The sequence below is a fragment of the Cyanistes caeruleus genome, chromosome 5 (assembly GCF_971803275.1).
Source record: "Cyanistes caeruleus chromosome 5, bCyaCae1.hap1.1, whole genome shotgun sequence".
Classification (NCBI taxonomy): Eukaryota; Metazoa; Chordata; class Aves; order Passeriformes; family Paridae; genus Cyanistes; species Cyanistes caeruleus.
The window spans coordinates 27,562,126-27,579,060 of NC_141705.1; the positions used below are offsets into that span (position 1 = coordinate 27,562,126).

At 34.9% G+C, this 16,935-nt stretch overlaps 1 protein-coding gene across 13 annotated transcripts in view; it reads left to right on the plus strand.

Moving 5' to 3' along the window:
- Positions 1-16,935, plus strand: part of CEP135 (centrosomal protein 135) — a 34,462-nt gene that overhangs the window by 456 nt on the left and 17,071 nt on the right. For 8 of the 13 annotated variants that reach the window (XR_015287078.1, XR_015287079.1, XR_015287077.1 and 5 more), the window contains exons 2-14: positions 3,630-4,218; positions 5,364-5,529; positions 6,504-6,694; positions 7,211-7,378; positions 7,679-7,820; positions 8,235-8,319; positions 9,299-9,427; positions 10,558-10,773; positions 11,332-11,397; positions 12,346-12,496; positions 13,439-13,632; positions 14,100-14,243; positions 14,769-14,912. Coding sequence is in view for 7 of the 13 variants with exons in the window: in XM_086890089.1 (XP_086746215.1) it covers positions 5,417-5,529; positions 6,504-6,694; positions 7,211-7,378; positions 7,679-7,820; positions 8,235-8,319; positions 9,299-9,427; positions 10,558-10,773; positions 11,332-11,397; positions 12,346-12,496; positions 13,439-13,632; positions 14,100-14,243; positions 14,769-14,912 (1,743 nt within the window). In the remaining 6 variants the exon portion in view is untranslated. Of the gene's footprint in view, positions 1-63; positions 424-2,010; positions 2,215-3,629; positions 4,219-5,353; positions 5,530-6,503; positions 6,695-7,210; positions 7,379-7,678; positions 7,821-8,234; positions 8,320-9,298; positions 9,428-10,557; positions 10,774-11,331; positions 11,398-12,345; positions 12,497-13,438; positions 13,633-14,099; positions 14,244-14,768; positions 14,913-16,935 lie in introns of those variants that run through there. The other 5 variants (XM_086890087.1, XM_086890090.1, XM_086890088.1 and 2 more) reach the window with 4 other exon arrangements.

Here is a 16,935-nt window from a genome sequence, read left to right on the forward strand (position 1 = left end):
TCCTCTCTGGAGCCATTCCAAACGCAGCTGGACGCCTTCTCGTCACCTGCTCCAGGTGACCCTGCCTTGGCTGGATGATCTCCAGAGCTGCCTTCCAACCCCAGCCATTCTGGCATTCCATGACACTGTAGCGCAGAAGTCTGTCAGCAAGTGGTGTCTTTCCATTTGCAAAGTGCTGAGACTTCACAGCAAACGCGTTGCGTGAATATCTTAGTCAGAAATGAACTCCCAGCTCATCCACTTGGCATCAGACTTCCCTAAAGCAAGTGCTGGCTGTTTGGGTGTTTCTTGAAGGTGATGTTGCAGCAGCTGCATGTCACGGCACAGCCCTAAAGCACTGCAGTAGTCGAATGTGAGGTCCTCTGACTGCCTTTGGTACCTGGGCAAACAAGACAGGAACAAAAAGGAAAAAACCTTTAACGTGTAAGTTCTGTTAAATGAAGAATTGTAAGTTCTGTTGAATGAAAATTTTGGTATTTCCCTAAACTGAGACTGAAACTGCAGTTCATAATTGTCTTTGGTGTTAATGTTATAGACTCAATTAAAAAGAAAAATCATAGCATATATGTTTGTCCATAGAAATTTCTTTGTGTTCAACTGTTAGTGATGTGGTTTTGTTGTCCACGTGGCTCAATTGACTGCGTTATTTCTTCCATGGCCAAGCTTTGCTCTGGTTTTTTATTATTACATTTTCTTATTGCTAACACAAGTATTGCATGTGCAACAGCTCCTAACCTGTACTCACCATCAATTTTGCTGTGTTGTTCTCCAAATAGAAGGAGGACTTCAATTTGCTAATCTAATACCTATAAACATTGCTTCTTTCACACAATTTTATGCCAGCTGATTCTCTGCTTAAAGCCTAGAACAGCTGGATATAAGGTTCCACTACTGCCCATCTTTCACATCAAGGTTCAGTTTTAGACACTGGTGATGTAAAACAGTAGGGAACAGTTCTTAAGGGCTACACATATCTATTACATAAACATTTATATCTTCAAAAGACTGCTCACAGCCATCCAAGCATGTTATAAAATGAAGCATGTGAATGTTGTCACCTTCAGCAGTCTTCATGAGCAAAGGGGGAACAAAAAATGAGGCTATTGCCTCTGAATACTCCTCAATAAGCAACTGAGAAATGTGATCATTTAGACATATTAATAAATCCTGTTATGGAAATGACTGATTTAAAGTAGTGTTCAATTTTTTCTTTTCTATTTTTTGTCGAAAATGGGAATTTTATTTTCCTCACAGCAGCACTAAATTGCAATAAATATTTAGATGACAAATGATGTGAACTATGCAGCTAACGTAGCCTCTCTCATGGGAAATACCAAAGCTGTTGAGAGTGTTTTCCAGTATTTTGCAAACTTACAGACATTTAGTAGGTGTGACATACCTTTCATCAGGACTCAGTTGTGATTCACAAGGCTATTAAGCTGCTTTAAAGAAAAGCATATTCTGGATTGAATTGACTGGGTGCAAATAATGTAGAAAACTTGGATTTCCAGAAAACTTTTTGAGAAGTTTTTTTACCAAATGTTTTTAAGAAAGCAGGTGTCTGTCAGAAATGGAGAAAAGAAGCTAGTGTTAAAAGAGAGAGTAGAAAGTACTACTTCACAGTGAATGTGCAGAAGATTGTCTGCTGTTTAAGACTGACTAGTGATCTGAAAGAATGGGTTAAACAGCAAGGGACAAAATTTGCTCATTTTATAGATAGGTTAAGTGCAATCTCAAGGATTGCAGGAGAGTTTCACCGGACTGAGTAATAAGTGGGAATTGAAGAATATTGTTAATAAAAGCAAAGTGATACATGCCTTGGTCTCTAAAATGGCAGTAACTGCTCAGAAAGATGTGTCACTGTGAATTCATCTAATCTATGGTTTAGAGCCAAGACCAAGTGCCCTGGTTTCAGCTGGGATAAAGTTAGCTTCCTTCCTAGCAATGTTGTGTTTTGGATTCAGCATGAGAATAATGTTGATAACACTCTGGTGTTTTGGTTGTTGCTAGGTAGTGCTTTCTCTCAGCAGGACTTCTCAGTGCCAGTGAGAAGCTGCACGGAAAGCCATGAGGGAACATAGCTAGGACAGATGGTATGAGCTGGCCACAGGGGTACTCCACACCTCAGAACTTCATGCCCAGTATATAAACTGGGGGAGTTACCCAGAGAAGGGCTGATTGTGGTTCAGGGACAGTCTGGGCATCAGTCATCAGGTGGTGAGCAATTGCATTGTGCATCTCTTGGGTTTTATCAATATCTTTCACTTGTCATTATTATTATTATTATTGTTATTGTTATTATTATTGTTATTATTGTTACTATTGTTATTACTGTTATTATTGTTATTATTGTTATTATTATTACTACTACTACTACTATAATATTTTGTTTCAAGTCTTAATCTGTTCCTATGGCAATCCACAAGTTTTGCCTTTTTCCCCCTGGTTCTCCTCTCCATCCCTGTGGGAGTGGGGGGAGTAAGCAAGCCAACTGTGTGGTGCTTGCTTGCAAGCTGGGGTTAAGCCATGACAAACAGATCAGTAATGTGGAAGAGGGGGTTAAACAGCAGGGGACAGAATTTCCTCATTATGTGGACATGTTGAGTGCAGTCCAAGGGTGTCAGAAGAATTTCACCAGACTGAGTAATGATTCCAAAGTTAAGGAGCAGTGTTAGTAAAGACAAGGTAATACATGCTGTGGTCTCTAAAGTGGTAGCAAGCACTCAGTGAGATGTGTCGCTGTGAGTGCCTCTAATTGATGCTGTAGAGTGATCCAAAAGGCCAATGGTCAGTTAGGAATCAATATGAATAGTAAAGGCTACAGCCAAATATCAGTATGACTGCTCATAGCAAGGTCTGTCAGGTACCATTATGATTATTTCAGTCCAACTTGGAGCCCTACAAGGCCCTGCATTGTCAGCTTATATGAAGAAAATGTATGTAGGAGTAAGATTTGGCTCGTTTTATTTAGGTTTTTATACTCTTGCTGTCGCAACTGTCAAGAGACATAGGATATTGTGTCAGACAGGTCTTGGATTTGACTGAATCAATTAATTATTATTAATATATTGATTTTATGTTCCAGAAAAACAAGTTTTCCTCATGTAGAAGTTACTAGATACTTTTTCATGTCATGGTAAGACTAGTGATAGACTAAATTTAGGATATAAGATTTAAATTATGGTAGTCTATAATGGCAGAGGTCTGGAATTACTGACACATATTTTTTTTCCAGCTAGGGGTGTATGACAATTACTGTCTTTGAAGACATTAATATCTATGTTAAGCTCTCTGGAATAACAACCCAAATTCTTATATTCATTCCAGGATACCTTGTGGACCTATACTACAGCTATTCATTTCCTGGGCTTATTGTGGATCAGATGTGGCTCTAGGGAATATAAGATAATACCCTTTCTGGGTTGGTTCCAGTGGTAATAATGAGTAAAATTAAAAATTTCAGGTTTTAGGAAGGAGAGTGATTCAACCAGCAGCAATTTATCAGTACTTCCTTATATTGGCTCATGTTTAGGTTACTATATCTTAAATGCTCATTGTAGGGATTTAAATGTACTTCCTAGCCACAGTTACTGAATTGCTAACATATGTCCATTTATTTTTCTTTGCAGTTACTGCAGAAAATTCTCTTCCTGTACAAGCTGTGACACGGTTTTGTTTGTGATATTTCTTCTGCAAAAGTTTCTCGGTTAGATTAGTAAAAAAATCTTTGTTCTTTCTAAAACACAAGCTCTTAAGCAAATCTGATGAACTATTTTAAGGTAATTTAGTAATTTTAACTGATACAAGTCTTCTTAAGGAGAAGATGGGATCAGGAGTTACCAGTTTTCTTCTGTAGTAGTATATGATGTATTCCTAAGACTCAGTCTAGACACAGTAACACAATCACACTTTTGCTGATTTCAACAAAGAATCTTCAACTTTAATACAGAAATACCAAGGACTTGTTTCTTTAATCTTTGAAGACCATTTACTACACATCAGGACATTGACTTCCACTTATTTGGAAAGAAAGTGCGCCGCCACCTTCTTCAGCCATCCCAGCACAGCATGTAAGGGATTGTTGGCCATACCATTGCTTAGTTAATATCCCAACAACCTGAACCTCTTCAAGCAAATATTTTTGGTAGTACCCAGAACAGATGCCTTGCTTATAGGACTGGTGATTCTCATCTACAGAGCAGAACCCAGCAACCACAGGTCTGTTGCTAGACTTCTTTGTAGCTTTTTAATAAAATGAGATGAAATTTTAACTTTCCAGCATTAGATATGAGAGAAACATGCATTTTCCTCACTTTATTATTAATAATTCATTTTATTTTCTAATACCTCCATATTATTATTTAACAACTTTTTAAAATCTGGAGGACTGTGATGACAGTTTGGTGGTCTCTATATTCTGTTGCTTTTATATGAGATGCAAACAACACCTCCTTGAACTGGTAGTTTGGCTGCTGGGGTCTTTGCAGCCAGTAGGTTAGTGCTGAAACTTCTGAAGAAATATGGGGGAAGATGTTTTACAGAAATAACTACTTTTCAAAATTACTTATAACTATTGAACAGATGTTTTCACAGATTAAGAAATATGAGCTTTAGTACTTGATTTGTCTTCTCATTCTATGTCTAAATTCAGAAGGACATAATGATGTAAAAGTTCTTCCCTCAAATGTACTTGGAAAAACCAAAATTATAATTTGGATTCAGACACAATAATGCTGATCTAGTTCCCTTTAGATCAGATTTGTAATAAAAAGATAACTAATCAGTCAGTTGAAAAAAACCCAACTCTCTGATCCTTGAACTGTATTTTCCAGAAAATGATGCAAGTACATTAATATTTTTTTTATATTTTTACAGTACATCAATATTTTTCATCTTTCCCTGATTTCTGTTATAAAATATAGATGTTGAAAGTTAATCTGTCTTTAACATTTTACACATTTTATGCAGTTTTAGAAATGGTTGGCATAAGTTATATTAAGTACTTGGTTATAAACTTTGAAAGTAAGATTCATATATGAAAGAAAAAATCATGAGTTTTTCAGAGTAATGTGTCAGTTTGTTTTGTGCAAGATACAATGATGACCATGATTCAAAAAAAATCATAATGTAATTAGAAAACTAATTGCCAAGGCAAATATTTATTTTTAAAGGAGTATATAAATACGTTTAAAACTTTTCAGTTGCAGTGATCCTGTTTTGATTTTCATAAATTTTAAGGGCATGCTTATGAACTGGATTGCCTATAGAATGAAAAGGTTTTTTTCATTTTTTTTCTATATATTTTTATATATATATTTTTCCTTCTCTAAAGCACAGATGATGTAACCAACAGTCTTTTGCAGGTGTTCTGTTTTTCCTTGACTGTGACAAAAGCAGCTTTGGAAGTGTGTTTACAATGAATACAAGTGCAGAGCGAAGGTTCCTTAATCTCAGGAAACGTCTGGATCAGCTGGGCTATCGGCAGTCACTGGGAGTGGAGAGTTTACCTTTGGTGGAAAAGCTTTTCAGGTATTCATAAGAAGATTAATTAAAAAAATAGTAATCATATAGTAGGTATTGTTTGATTTTTGACATGTAAGGATGAAGGCTTAATCTGAGTATTATTTTGTAGCAGTGTTATTTCAGAGCTAACATTAAGTTCCAGTGTCTGATGAAGTCAGATGGGTTTGCTTAAGTGATGGGAACATCTTAAGATTTAGTTTAATTCAGTAGAATTGCTTCTAAGGATCTATGGCATAGGAAATTCAATTTTTCTAACCTCGTAAGAGAGCCAAGAATAGTCATTATTGATATGTGCTTAAAAGGACACACTCTTATAACTGGTTGTATAAAAAATAATCCTTATTGCCTGTTCTGCAGCTTAAAATGAAACAAGCACATCTTCATTTATTATGGCCTCATTTAGGGAATTTTAAATTTGTTGTTTCTGCCCTTTTGACAAGATACATAACAGAAAAATACCCCAAATTTTCAGATTTCCTACTTATTACATCTGCCATTTTTTGGCTTTGATGTTATTAAGAACATAGTAATTTCCATAGTAATCCAGTTATATTTGACTGAACATGCAAATGTAGCTATTCTGGATCTGTTGCTCTCTAGTATGTAATACAGATGGAGTAACCATAGGTAGACAAATATGGAGTAATCTGTCTTCAACATTAAGTCTCATTCATGTATCTACCTGGTAGGTTTACTCTCTTCATCATAGCTTTGATACTTAACATTAAACTCCTGATACACTTTGTAACTATCCTGGTTTTTTTTTTGTTCTGTTCTTTCCTATTTACTGTTTTTTTAAACAGATGGTTCCTATCTTTTGGTTTTTCTTACATGACATGAATGTTCTGTTGCCTTTGTTTGAACTCAATTGTTCCCCATCTTGGGGAAAGGGTTTTGTTTCTCAGATCATACCTAACGTTTGCATCTGCAGTATGAAGTCTGATAATGTTGCTAACACATCTGATGCTCCTTTATCCTAGTGATTTAGTTCATACAACAGAGAGCTTGCGCAGAGCAAAGTTATCTTCTGGAAAAACTGAGAAAGAATGCAGCAATTATGATACTATTTTGGAACCTTATAAAACAGAGAATGCTAGACTTACCAGGGAAAATAATGATCTACATTTAGAAATATTAAAACTGAAAGAGCAGTCTGATCATCATATTAAAGGTAATATGCAAATGATGACTTTTTTTTTTTTCTTTAATCCTTCCATGCCAAAATAAAATTGTGGGTAAATCCTTGATCTTCAGATTCTTTTATCTGTACTTTTAAGTGAGTGTGAATGGTCATGAAGTTTGGTGCCTTAGTGAATTAAGATTCATGCTCAGACATTTCTTTTGCAGTCAAAAAACTTTGGAAGTTCTGCAAATTATTGTTTTAATAAGATACGAGAATGTTAGAAATCTTAACATATACTTTCGTACCTTGAAATGGTATTTTTTAATTGAAAACTAAATACTGCTCTTAAATGTGCCTTTGTTCCACAGTGGGTGTTTATTTGTGAAACATGTATAAATACATATTTTTGTGTGTTTGTTTGTAATAGTATGCTCATATGTATGTGTACTTGATTATTTTATGCTATGGAAAAAGAATATAGGATTTTCTTTATGCTTATTTTGGTGCTACTAGGAAAAATAATAGTAAATAAGAGAGATAATACTGCTTTTCTCTCCCTTGAAGATTTGAAAGCTTCCTTAAGGAGGGTTGAACATGAAACATCTGACTTGAAATTTTTGAATAACCAGTATGTACATAAAATTAAAATGCTTGAAAAAGAGACCAAAGCCAAGAATGAAAAAATTCATCAGCTTCAGGAGAAGAATCTGCAAGCAGTGGTGCAAACACCTGGTTAGTGTAACTAATCACAGATATTTCACCTTTTTTGGGGCTTTTTTGGATCTTCAGAACATAATATATTTTTCTCTAAGAGAAGTTACTGTAGTAAAATATCCAGTAGAGTAACATTGCCCTTTGAAAGTTTGGGCTCTGAATTCTGTGATTTCTCTGTATGAAGTTTCATTAGGTCATCACTTGTGTTAGGAATGAATTTGAATGCAGTAGAATAAATAGGAAAATTAATTTTGTATTAAGGAAGATGACTCCCTTGCTTTAACTCCAAGTAATTTATTTCTGGGTTTGGGCTTTTAGGTGGCAGGAGGAAAAGCATTCCCTTCAGGCGTCAGCGCATGCAGATAGACCACCTTGTGCCCCCATCAGGTGTCAGTGCCTACCCAGTGCCTCAGCCAGAGGACCCTTACATCGCAGACCTTCTCCAGGTGGCTGATAATCGGTGAGCCAAAGAGCTTTTTAACTCTGAAGTGTTGAGGTGTGTCTTTGATTCTCACTGTTCTACTCCTTTTGATTGATAAGTTCAAGTAATCTTCCCCGACTTGAGTCTGTCACTGGTGACGGTAATGAGGAGATGGTCTCCCTGTCTTTGTCTTGACCCCTGAGCTTTTTCATCTTTTCTCCCCTATTCTGTTGAGGAAGGGAAGTAAGAGAACATCTGGGTGGGAGACTAGCAGCCTTACAAGGTCAGCCTGCTACAATATCTCAAACAGCTTCTGCGTTAATATTTTGCATGAGTGAAACTCTTTCTCCGTGAAATATTTGGGTTCAGAAGCAAAGAGAAAATGCAGGTATTGAACTGTGTACATACAGGTCTTCCATGAATTCACATAAAAAATATAGTGCTACATTTCAGAATTCAAGAACTGCAGTCAGAAGTAACAGAGCTACAGGAAAAACTGGAGGCATCTGAAAGTGGAATAAAAAATTACAGCAAACAGGTATGTTTAAATCATCAGTAGTAGTGGTATTATTGTTTTAATATTAATGTTAATGTTAATATTATTGTTATTATTTGGGTGTCATAGCCATGGCAATGGCCTTGGTGTCTTAAAAACCTTTGTGGGAATGCATTGTGGGGCTTGTGAAATATAATTCTAACTTGGCTATGTTGAGCAGTCTCCCTCCTCTGCTTTTGGAGACAGCAGCAATGACAAAATACTTGCCTGATGGTTTTGCTGATAAATTTTGTGTATTGAAATTATATTAAATAAGCTAAACTTGACAATCATAAGTAGAATTTGTCTGCATTTTTTAGTGTGTAAGTATTAAATTGTCCAAAACAGCAATTTGATCTACATATATCTTAGGATAATTTTTTCACTTCTTGGACTGGTTTTATTTTTTTCAATTTTTGATAGCTAATTTATGAACAACAGATTTTATGTTTTAATGAGAGTTGATTGATAAGATATGTACAATTTTTAAGTAATGGAATTACATCAAATGTTCATATGTTATGTCTTTCAAAATCTAGGGATTTGTGGACACTGTTGTCATTCCTTTTTCTTTGTACCTTGGTTTTCCTCTTCCAATATTTCCTTTTTTCCAGTGACTGGAATAGTCACTGAGTTAGCTTACCTGGAAGTTTTTTTCCAAAATTTAAGTGCTAGTCTCAGTTAAGTTGTAGCATTTGTTAAATTAACTTTAAATTAAAATAATTTATTTTCTTTAAGAATGTAATCTAGTAGGAACTGTTTCAGTTTTTCCTTTCAAATTGTGTTTGATTAATTTATTTCTCTTTCAAAGATACAACTTCTGTCAGAAGAACCAAAAATTAAAAAAATTAAAAAATTAAAATATATAAATTGCATTTTTAGTTGCATGTCTTTTTACGGAATGTTATGTGTTTGTCTGTTTAAATGAAGGGTCTATTAATGGTGTATAAGAATACCAGAGCATTTTTTTTGTCCCTCAAAGGTTGAGATGAGAGACAAAGAAATTGAGCGCTTAATGCGGGCATTGGATGGTGGGCGTTCTCATGAGGTTCTCTCTCTGGAATCAAGAACTAAAAGTAATGAGAAGCTTATTTCCCACTTGAATTTACAGGTAATTCATTTATTACAGTTGTTTAGTCAGACCTAAAAATATAGCAATTTAAAAAAAACCACAAAACTTCTAGCTCTTCAAAAAATCACTATAGATACAAAATCAATCGATGGAACTTGCCTTTCTTTTTAGGCAGCAGTGTTTCTTTTCTAAGGAAATTAAATTTCCTGTTTTAAAAGTCTGTCAGAAGGGTTTTGGTAAAGAATTCAGTGAACTCACATCTATAGATAGTATGTTAATCTGAAAGTATTCAGCAAATTTTTGTGTGACACACTGTTTTCAGCAAGTTTGAAAATCCTTTATTTAGTTAGAAGGTTATTGCATACATGCCATTTGTGCTTTAGAAAGTAACAATGGTATTTGTAATTATGATAAGGAGTAGCCCTGTAGATACTCATGAGAGAGTGGGGAATCTTCCTTATGGGTTTCAAATGGTCCCCACCTTCACCCCAACACAAACTTGTGAGGAAAGGATAAGCTTAGGATACAGGTGTTTGTGTTTACAGTGTGTGTTAGCATGCATTCAATACAGGTCTCTGAAGAAGAATTTGGAGATGGGCTGGAGTACAAATCCAGTAAATCAAGTAAAGCCTATCTCTTGATTTATAATATCAATTCTCAGGTTTTTCTCACGTGAGTTAGATGTTTTGTGTACTGATTGTGCATGAAGTACAGTGGTATGGGAGCCACACTGAAGAGTTTATTAGTTTAGGTTCAGTGCTGCAAAAATGCAGAATTAGCTATGACTTGGAAGCAGGACAGCTGTGCTCAGTGATCCTGAATTAGTAAGTCATGATGAATACAAATTGATTGTACAGGGAGTGAGCCCAGAGCTGCATGAAGCTGGTTTTGCACCATCAAGACTATTTGTTCAGGGTTGGTCCCAGTATACGTTTTTTATTTGACAAGAAATGTTTGTTTGTCTTTAGATAACAGTATTCATGAATATGAGAGAGCTTATAACATTGTATTTCTTTTTCAAGCATTAAGTTCTAAAAATAGAAAAATTTTAACAGGATATCACTTTTTTACTTTGGATATAGAGATACAGTATTTCAAAAGATTGGGAGGAACTTTTGCTACCTAATTTAACAATGTATATTAATATTTTAATGAAAAATGTCTTTCAGGTTGAATATCTTCAGCAAAAAAACAAAGAACTTGAAAATCGCATTCAAGATCTCTTGGACACTAAACAAAATGTGACTAGTGAGGTAGTGGATTTAAGCAATAAAAACGAAGAACTGTGTCAAGAACTGAATGAAATAGATCACTTGGCACAGCAGTTGGAAAGACACAAAGAAATAGTGCTTGAGACTGCAGATAAGGAAATAGGAGAAGCAAAGGTAATCACTAACATGTCACAGAGTGAAGGATCTGCTCCATTTTACTTGGCTTTATATCTTCTAATTGCAATGAAAGACTTATTGGCTTGTGAAAGGAAGATAAAAAAGATTTTTTTTCCTGTTTTCTTAATATTACACTGAATTTCTCACTTAAAATGGATTAATCACAACAATTTTGTCTCTTTACTATATTAGGTTGAGATGATTTTAGTTAAGGGGAAATCTTTTTTCTTCTGTTAGCTTAGTATGAAATAAAATGCTGAGGTACTTAAAGCTATTGCTAGGTATGCATATTTGCTGCAGCAGTGCATATATTTGGAGAGTTTTGTTCTATGAGAAGTCATGTAGTGATTCATTTAATCATTGTGCTCCAAAAGAGCATGCGTGTTTATACCACATTTTTTTTGTGCATTTTGTGCTTTACTATTTTTTTACAAGAAACTAATTTTACTTCATTTCTTACCAAAATAGTCTCCTTCCTTATTTTTTTTGTAACAAAGGGATTTTTGTCATTTTGAATATGTAACTCTTAACATATAGGTTAATTTTGGTTGATAGAAAGAAATTGAAAGAAAAGTCAGTGAAATACAGGATCTACAAGAAACAATAACAAGGCTTAAATCAGTAAGTAAAAATACTTTCAGTTCTTGTTTGTACCATTTTTGTCATGTTGTCATCTACATGATTGTTTCATTTATTATATAAAAATACCATCTATTATCAAGAGAACTTCTTTAGTACCCTGAACCTCTGATGTAAAAGTTACTAAATAATAAATGAAAGAGCTAGAGAATCTACATCATATAGATGCAAAAAATAAACTGAAGGAAATCTCTGTAGACAGTATGATTGACTATGTCCTTACTGTACATTTCCTTATTTCTGCTATCTGAAGCTATAATTTCCATTGTAAATAACATCCTAGAGGATTTTCATTGTTTAGAAACTACTTTGTCTCTTAATCGGGATGTGAAAAATTATTCAATACTTGGCTTACTCAGAAACAAACATAGGGCCCAGATGAAAAATATCACTCTTACCAATTTTTTGAAGACCAAACTCTTTCTAGGATATGTAGCAACCTGTATATTAGCTGAGTACAGTGTTTTGTTTAGTCTGTCTAGGGAACTTGCAAATATGAAAATAATTTTCATGACATCACATGATAGGAAAGGTGTTCCCAATAGGCTTTGATTGGCTTCAGAGTTGCATTGACTGAGATGCTGTATTGTAGTGTACTTTAAGACCAAAACTGTTACCAAATGCCTTTAAAATTATTTCTTGCTTTAGTCATTAACTTTTTCCCATGTTTGTATCCTGCTACCCTACTGGTTGGTTTGCTTTTCTTGTTACTTGTTACTGATTGCAAACCATGTAGAAAATAATGCTTACTTGGATTTACTAAAATGTAGTATAAATACAATGACAGCCTGCAACAAATGTTAAAGCATAAAGCATCCAGGTCAAGGAGAAATAAACAGTGTTGTATATTAAAAGTTGAACAAAATGTTATTTTTTTTCCCCAAGTGTGTCTATTGGCACTTCTAATTTTTATAATAATACTTACTTCAGGAGTTGTGCTCATGTCAAAAGGAGAATGACAGACTGAATGAAGAACTCATTGGAAAAAAAGATGAAAAAGGGAATCTTGAGTTGTTGTTAAGCCAGCTTCAACAAGAGAAGCAAAGGCTGACAGAAAAAACAGAGCACTTAGAAAGAAAAGGTAAATCATCAAATGTAGATTCTTGGAAGCTACCTTTCTGTAATTTTTGAAATAGAATACTTACGTATTTAACATACAGTTGATAGTACTAAAAGACTTTTAATATATGTAAATTAAAAGAAGACTGTGCGTCTCCAGTCATAGTTGAAGTGAAAATGCTTGTCATAAAAGATACTTTCATTCTGTATGTGTGAACTGAAAGCTGAGCTTTTACTGTGATCCCACAGGACATCCGTATCCTAGCTCTGTGATAGGTTCATACAAAGTAATTTCCAAAACTCTGCAGATTCTGTTTCTTGAGAGATTTAGCCATTTAGATTTTGAAAACTCCAGGGGTGAGGATTTCAGATCTGTAATGTTCTTCAGTTCTCAGAGTAAAATATTTTTCCCCCATATTTTTTGTAATTGCTTGTAGCAAATAATTTCCACTGTTCCTTATTTACTTTGCACTGTGAAGAAATTTGCTTTAAGTTATCTGTAAGTCTCTCATGGTACTGTCAGTCTACTCTTGGCTCTCCAGCTCTTCTCCAGGCTGAAGAAATCCAGTTCCCTCAGCTATTCCCACAAGCAAGTATTCTGCTCTGCCTTGCAGGGCTTGCCTTGGATTTAATTGATCCACGTCTTTCTTGTTGTAGGAGGGGCAAACCGTAAAACAGTATTTAAAGTGCAGTCTCATGGGTGCTAAATAAAGGGGAATAGTCACATCCCTCTGTCTCTGTTGATACAGCCCAAGGTGCTGGGAGGCCTCTGTTAGTCTTACACTACACTAGTCATTTGTGTTTAGCCTACTTCAGCCTTTAGAATTCTTCCATCCTTTTCAGCAGGTTTTTCAGTCAGGATGGTTGGTGGGAGTCAATCCATCCCAAATGCAAATGTCTTTGAGGAAATTCATGATTCCCCTATAGAGTTGTTTCTCTTCTTTTCTTTTTTTTTCCCTTCCAGAACGAGAATTTGTCCTAGAAATCGAAAGAATGAGATTAGACTATGGTATTGCCCTAGGAGACAAATCTCCATCTCGCCTAGATGCATTTGTAAAGACCTTAGAAGATGACAGAGACTACTATAAGCGAGAATTAGACTATCTTCAGAAAATGGTAAAACTAAGGCCTAGCCCAAGCCGCAGGACTGCAGAGAAGGTAGAGTTCATGCTGTCAAAATAAGTGAAAAAAATACTTTAGAAACATTTAAGAAGCCATATAAAATATATTTTCAAGTTCAGTGGCATTAAATGACTGAAGTAGTGTTCTAAATTACATTCTTGATGCAAAAAACCAATTGAGAGAAACTCCAATGAACTTGCCTTTGTCTCTCCTTGTCACATTTTACAGTAACATTGATTACTTATTGATCACTTTATTTAAAATAAATAGAACTAGATAATAATCAGAAAAGGACTGATATCTTGCTAGCTCCTTTGCTTTTTCTTTTTAACAGCTGGTTCTTGTTTAGATTACAACACCAGTGCAAAGCTTTTTCTTGTGATTAAAATTATTTTGAATATATATTTTTATGTATTACTAATAGGAGGAATTCTTTTCTGGTATTGATTTTTCAGATGTTTGAATTAGCAAATTTTAACATAAATTTATCGATCACTTTTCAGAGCGAAGAGCTTAAATCAATCACCAGAGAAAGAGATGAGCTGCGGTCTGTGTTAGACAGATTTGAAAAACACATGATAGAAATTCAGTCCAATGTCAAATTATTGACTGCAGAAAGAGATAGATTAAATGTTCTTTATGAGCAGGTAAGAAGAAATTGTTTATAGTTAACATTGAAATAACCAATTAACACTTTTGTTGTACTGTTGGTTATTTAAAATTAAAAGCCTAGTAGAACACAGCCAGCACTGATAAGATACATACCTATTTTTATTACTTGATAATAAAATCATGTATTCTAGTTAGTTTATTAACTTGAAAGCTATTAAAAGTTTTTGTACTGGCATTTGGACATTGTAAACATCAGGAAAAAAACCAATAGATTGCATGAGAAAGATGTGTAAAGATACAGGAAGAAAGCAAGAAAGGAGTAGTTAACTGATAAGAGAACAATTAAGTTTGGCTATACTTAGGACAATAAAAGAATGATGATTATTTTGACAGCGTAAATTGTCATGCCACTGAGTGATTTAGAGAATACATTTTAGTTATCTACGGAAAAATAAGACTATAACAGGACTTCTGTTGTAATTGCACATTTTGTTAGTGTGTATACTATATTGCAATCCATGTATGCTAACAAACTATCTTTTTACAAAAATCTTTTAAAGTCTCAGAGTGAATTGAACAGGATGAGAAGAGAAGCAAAACACAGCTTAGTTTCGCAAAGTACCTTAGAAGAAGAAAGAGACATTGCACTGACGGATTTTAAAATACTAATGGCAGAAAAAGAAAGTCTTGGAGAAAAATTGAAGGTGAGCTTTTATAGCTTCATTGCTTACATTAAGGTAGCATATAGGGAAGGTTTATACAATAATGCTGTGTTTGTGTTTGGCTCTCTGTTCCCTGTGTCAATTACTTTTGATTTCAAACTCACACTTGAGAGCTCAATGAATTTATATTATTATTGAATATATAATATTATTGTTACTGGTGTTTTTATGAATTTCCTAATTTTCCTATAAGCATAGTCCCAAGCTGGGAGCAGGGGGAAAGGAACATGTTTTAAGGTATTTAAGGGCAAACGTGTCAGCACCTTGTGTGGGAGACCTAGATATGGAGGCCCAGCCATAGAATACTTTTTGCACATGCACTGCTTTAAAGATGTTTGGGTGTCGTGGAAGAAATCGTGCACTTCACTCACAAGAGAGAAGCAGCAATATATTTTATTCACTTAAGGCAATGAGTTTGAAAAATTCAATGTTGAATGCCAAGGTGGTTTAACAAGATTTTATGGTAAGGTACATTTGAGTATTTGCTGCATAGAGGCCAAGGTCAGACAAAACTGTCAGGGAGACCCTCCCAGTGAATCACAAGGTTCAGAAGGGTCTTCTTGACTTCCAGACTCCTCAGAGGAGTGTGCCTGGATCCATATTGGTCAATAGTCTGTGTCTAAAGGGTTATAGCAATCAATACTTTATATCTCTTAGCAAACATTTCAACATTTCAGTGCTCTCACTCCCAACTCACTTGCTGAGTATGAGATGCAGTAAGGATTCTCTCTGCTTTAACAAGCTTCAGAAGTTTCCCAGCTCAAAGGGGGATCCTGGTGTTCAGCCTGCTGCCATGCAGGAGAGCTTAGTGGGCCTTGGGCCATCCACTCTTCAAGGACTAAGATGACTGACTTATATTTAATACCAGCAGTATTTCAGCAGCCACATGCTCAACTAGCCCTGTTAGCTCTCATCCCAGAGTCCTCCTTAAGCTGGATGCAGAAGGGCCATTAGTGGCTATTGCTTTACCAAAAAAAAAGGAGGGGGTGGAGCACGCTGGCACAATCACATATGGTTCTTATCATACAAATTTGGGACTATATGGGCTTTTTAACTTTTTGCTGATCTTTAATTAGTGTTGCATTTTGTTGCAGAGTATATTTTAAATAGCACATAACTGAACCACGAAACATGAATTCACTGCAATTCAAGTTTCAGTAATTTTGACCTTTAAAAAAAAATATCTGGTAATGCAATGATTTTCCTGTTACCCTGACCTTGACAGGCAGCCCAGGAATGTCATGGAATCACTGACCCTGGAAATATTCAAAAAGCTTGTGGATATGGCACTTAGGGACATGGTTTAGTGTTGAATGTGGCAGTGCTGGGTTAATAGTTGGACTTAATGTCTTGGCGGTCTTCTCCAACTTAAATGATTCTATGGTTCTATGACCATGTGATGTCTGGTATTAATATGCATTAATGTCTTATTTGGTTGTAGTCAAGAGCATATGATTTCAGAGGACTTATTTCCATGACTTCTTTATTGGTCATTAATATAATATAATGTTTTAAAATAATGTTTTAAAATTTTTAATTTTATATATATAATGTTTTAAAACTTTTTGAAAATTCAGAAATTTAAAATAATTTTAATGGGCTTATTCCAAGACAACATATGTCAATACTGACTGTATGATGAATGCTTCCATAGTTTGATTTTACTGCCACAAAAATAAAGACCTGTTGTGTATCTGAATGCAGTGGCAGTAAATCTGACCTCTTTGCTTAAAGCATGTGCATGCAGTAGTAAAGATATGTTTCCAGCTCCATCCTTTCTTCTTATAGGTGACTACCAATGTTTTATATGTGTGACACTTTGAAATACCTTTACAAACACATTAATGGAGGGCATTTCTAGGAAGTTTGAGACTTTGTTTCACTGCAGTTATGTACAGAAATCAGGGAACAGATAAGTAATCTTTAAAAGTTTCTTCATAGATTTAGGGAAAGGCCAGTTAGCTTTGTAGTGTGCCTTGCATATTGTAATTAATAATATTTGAAT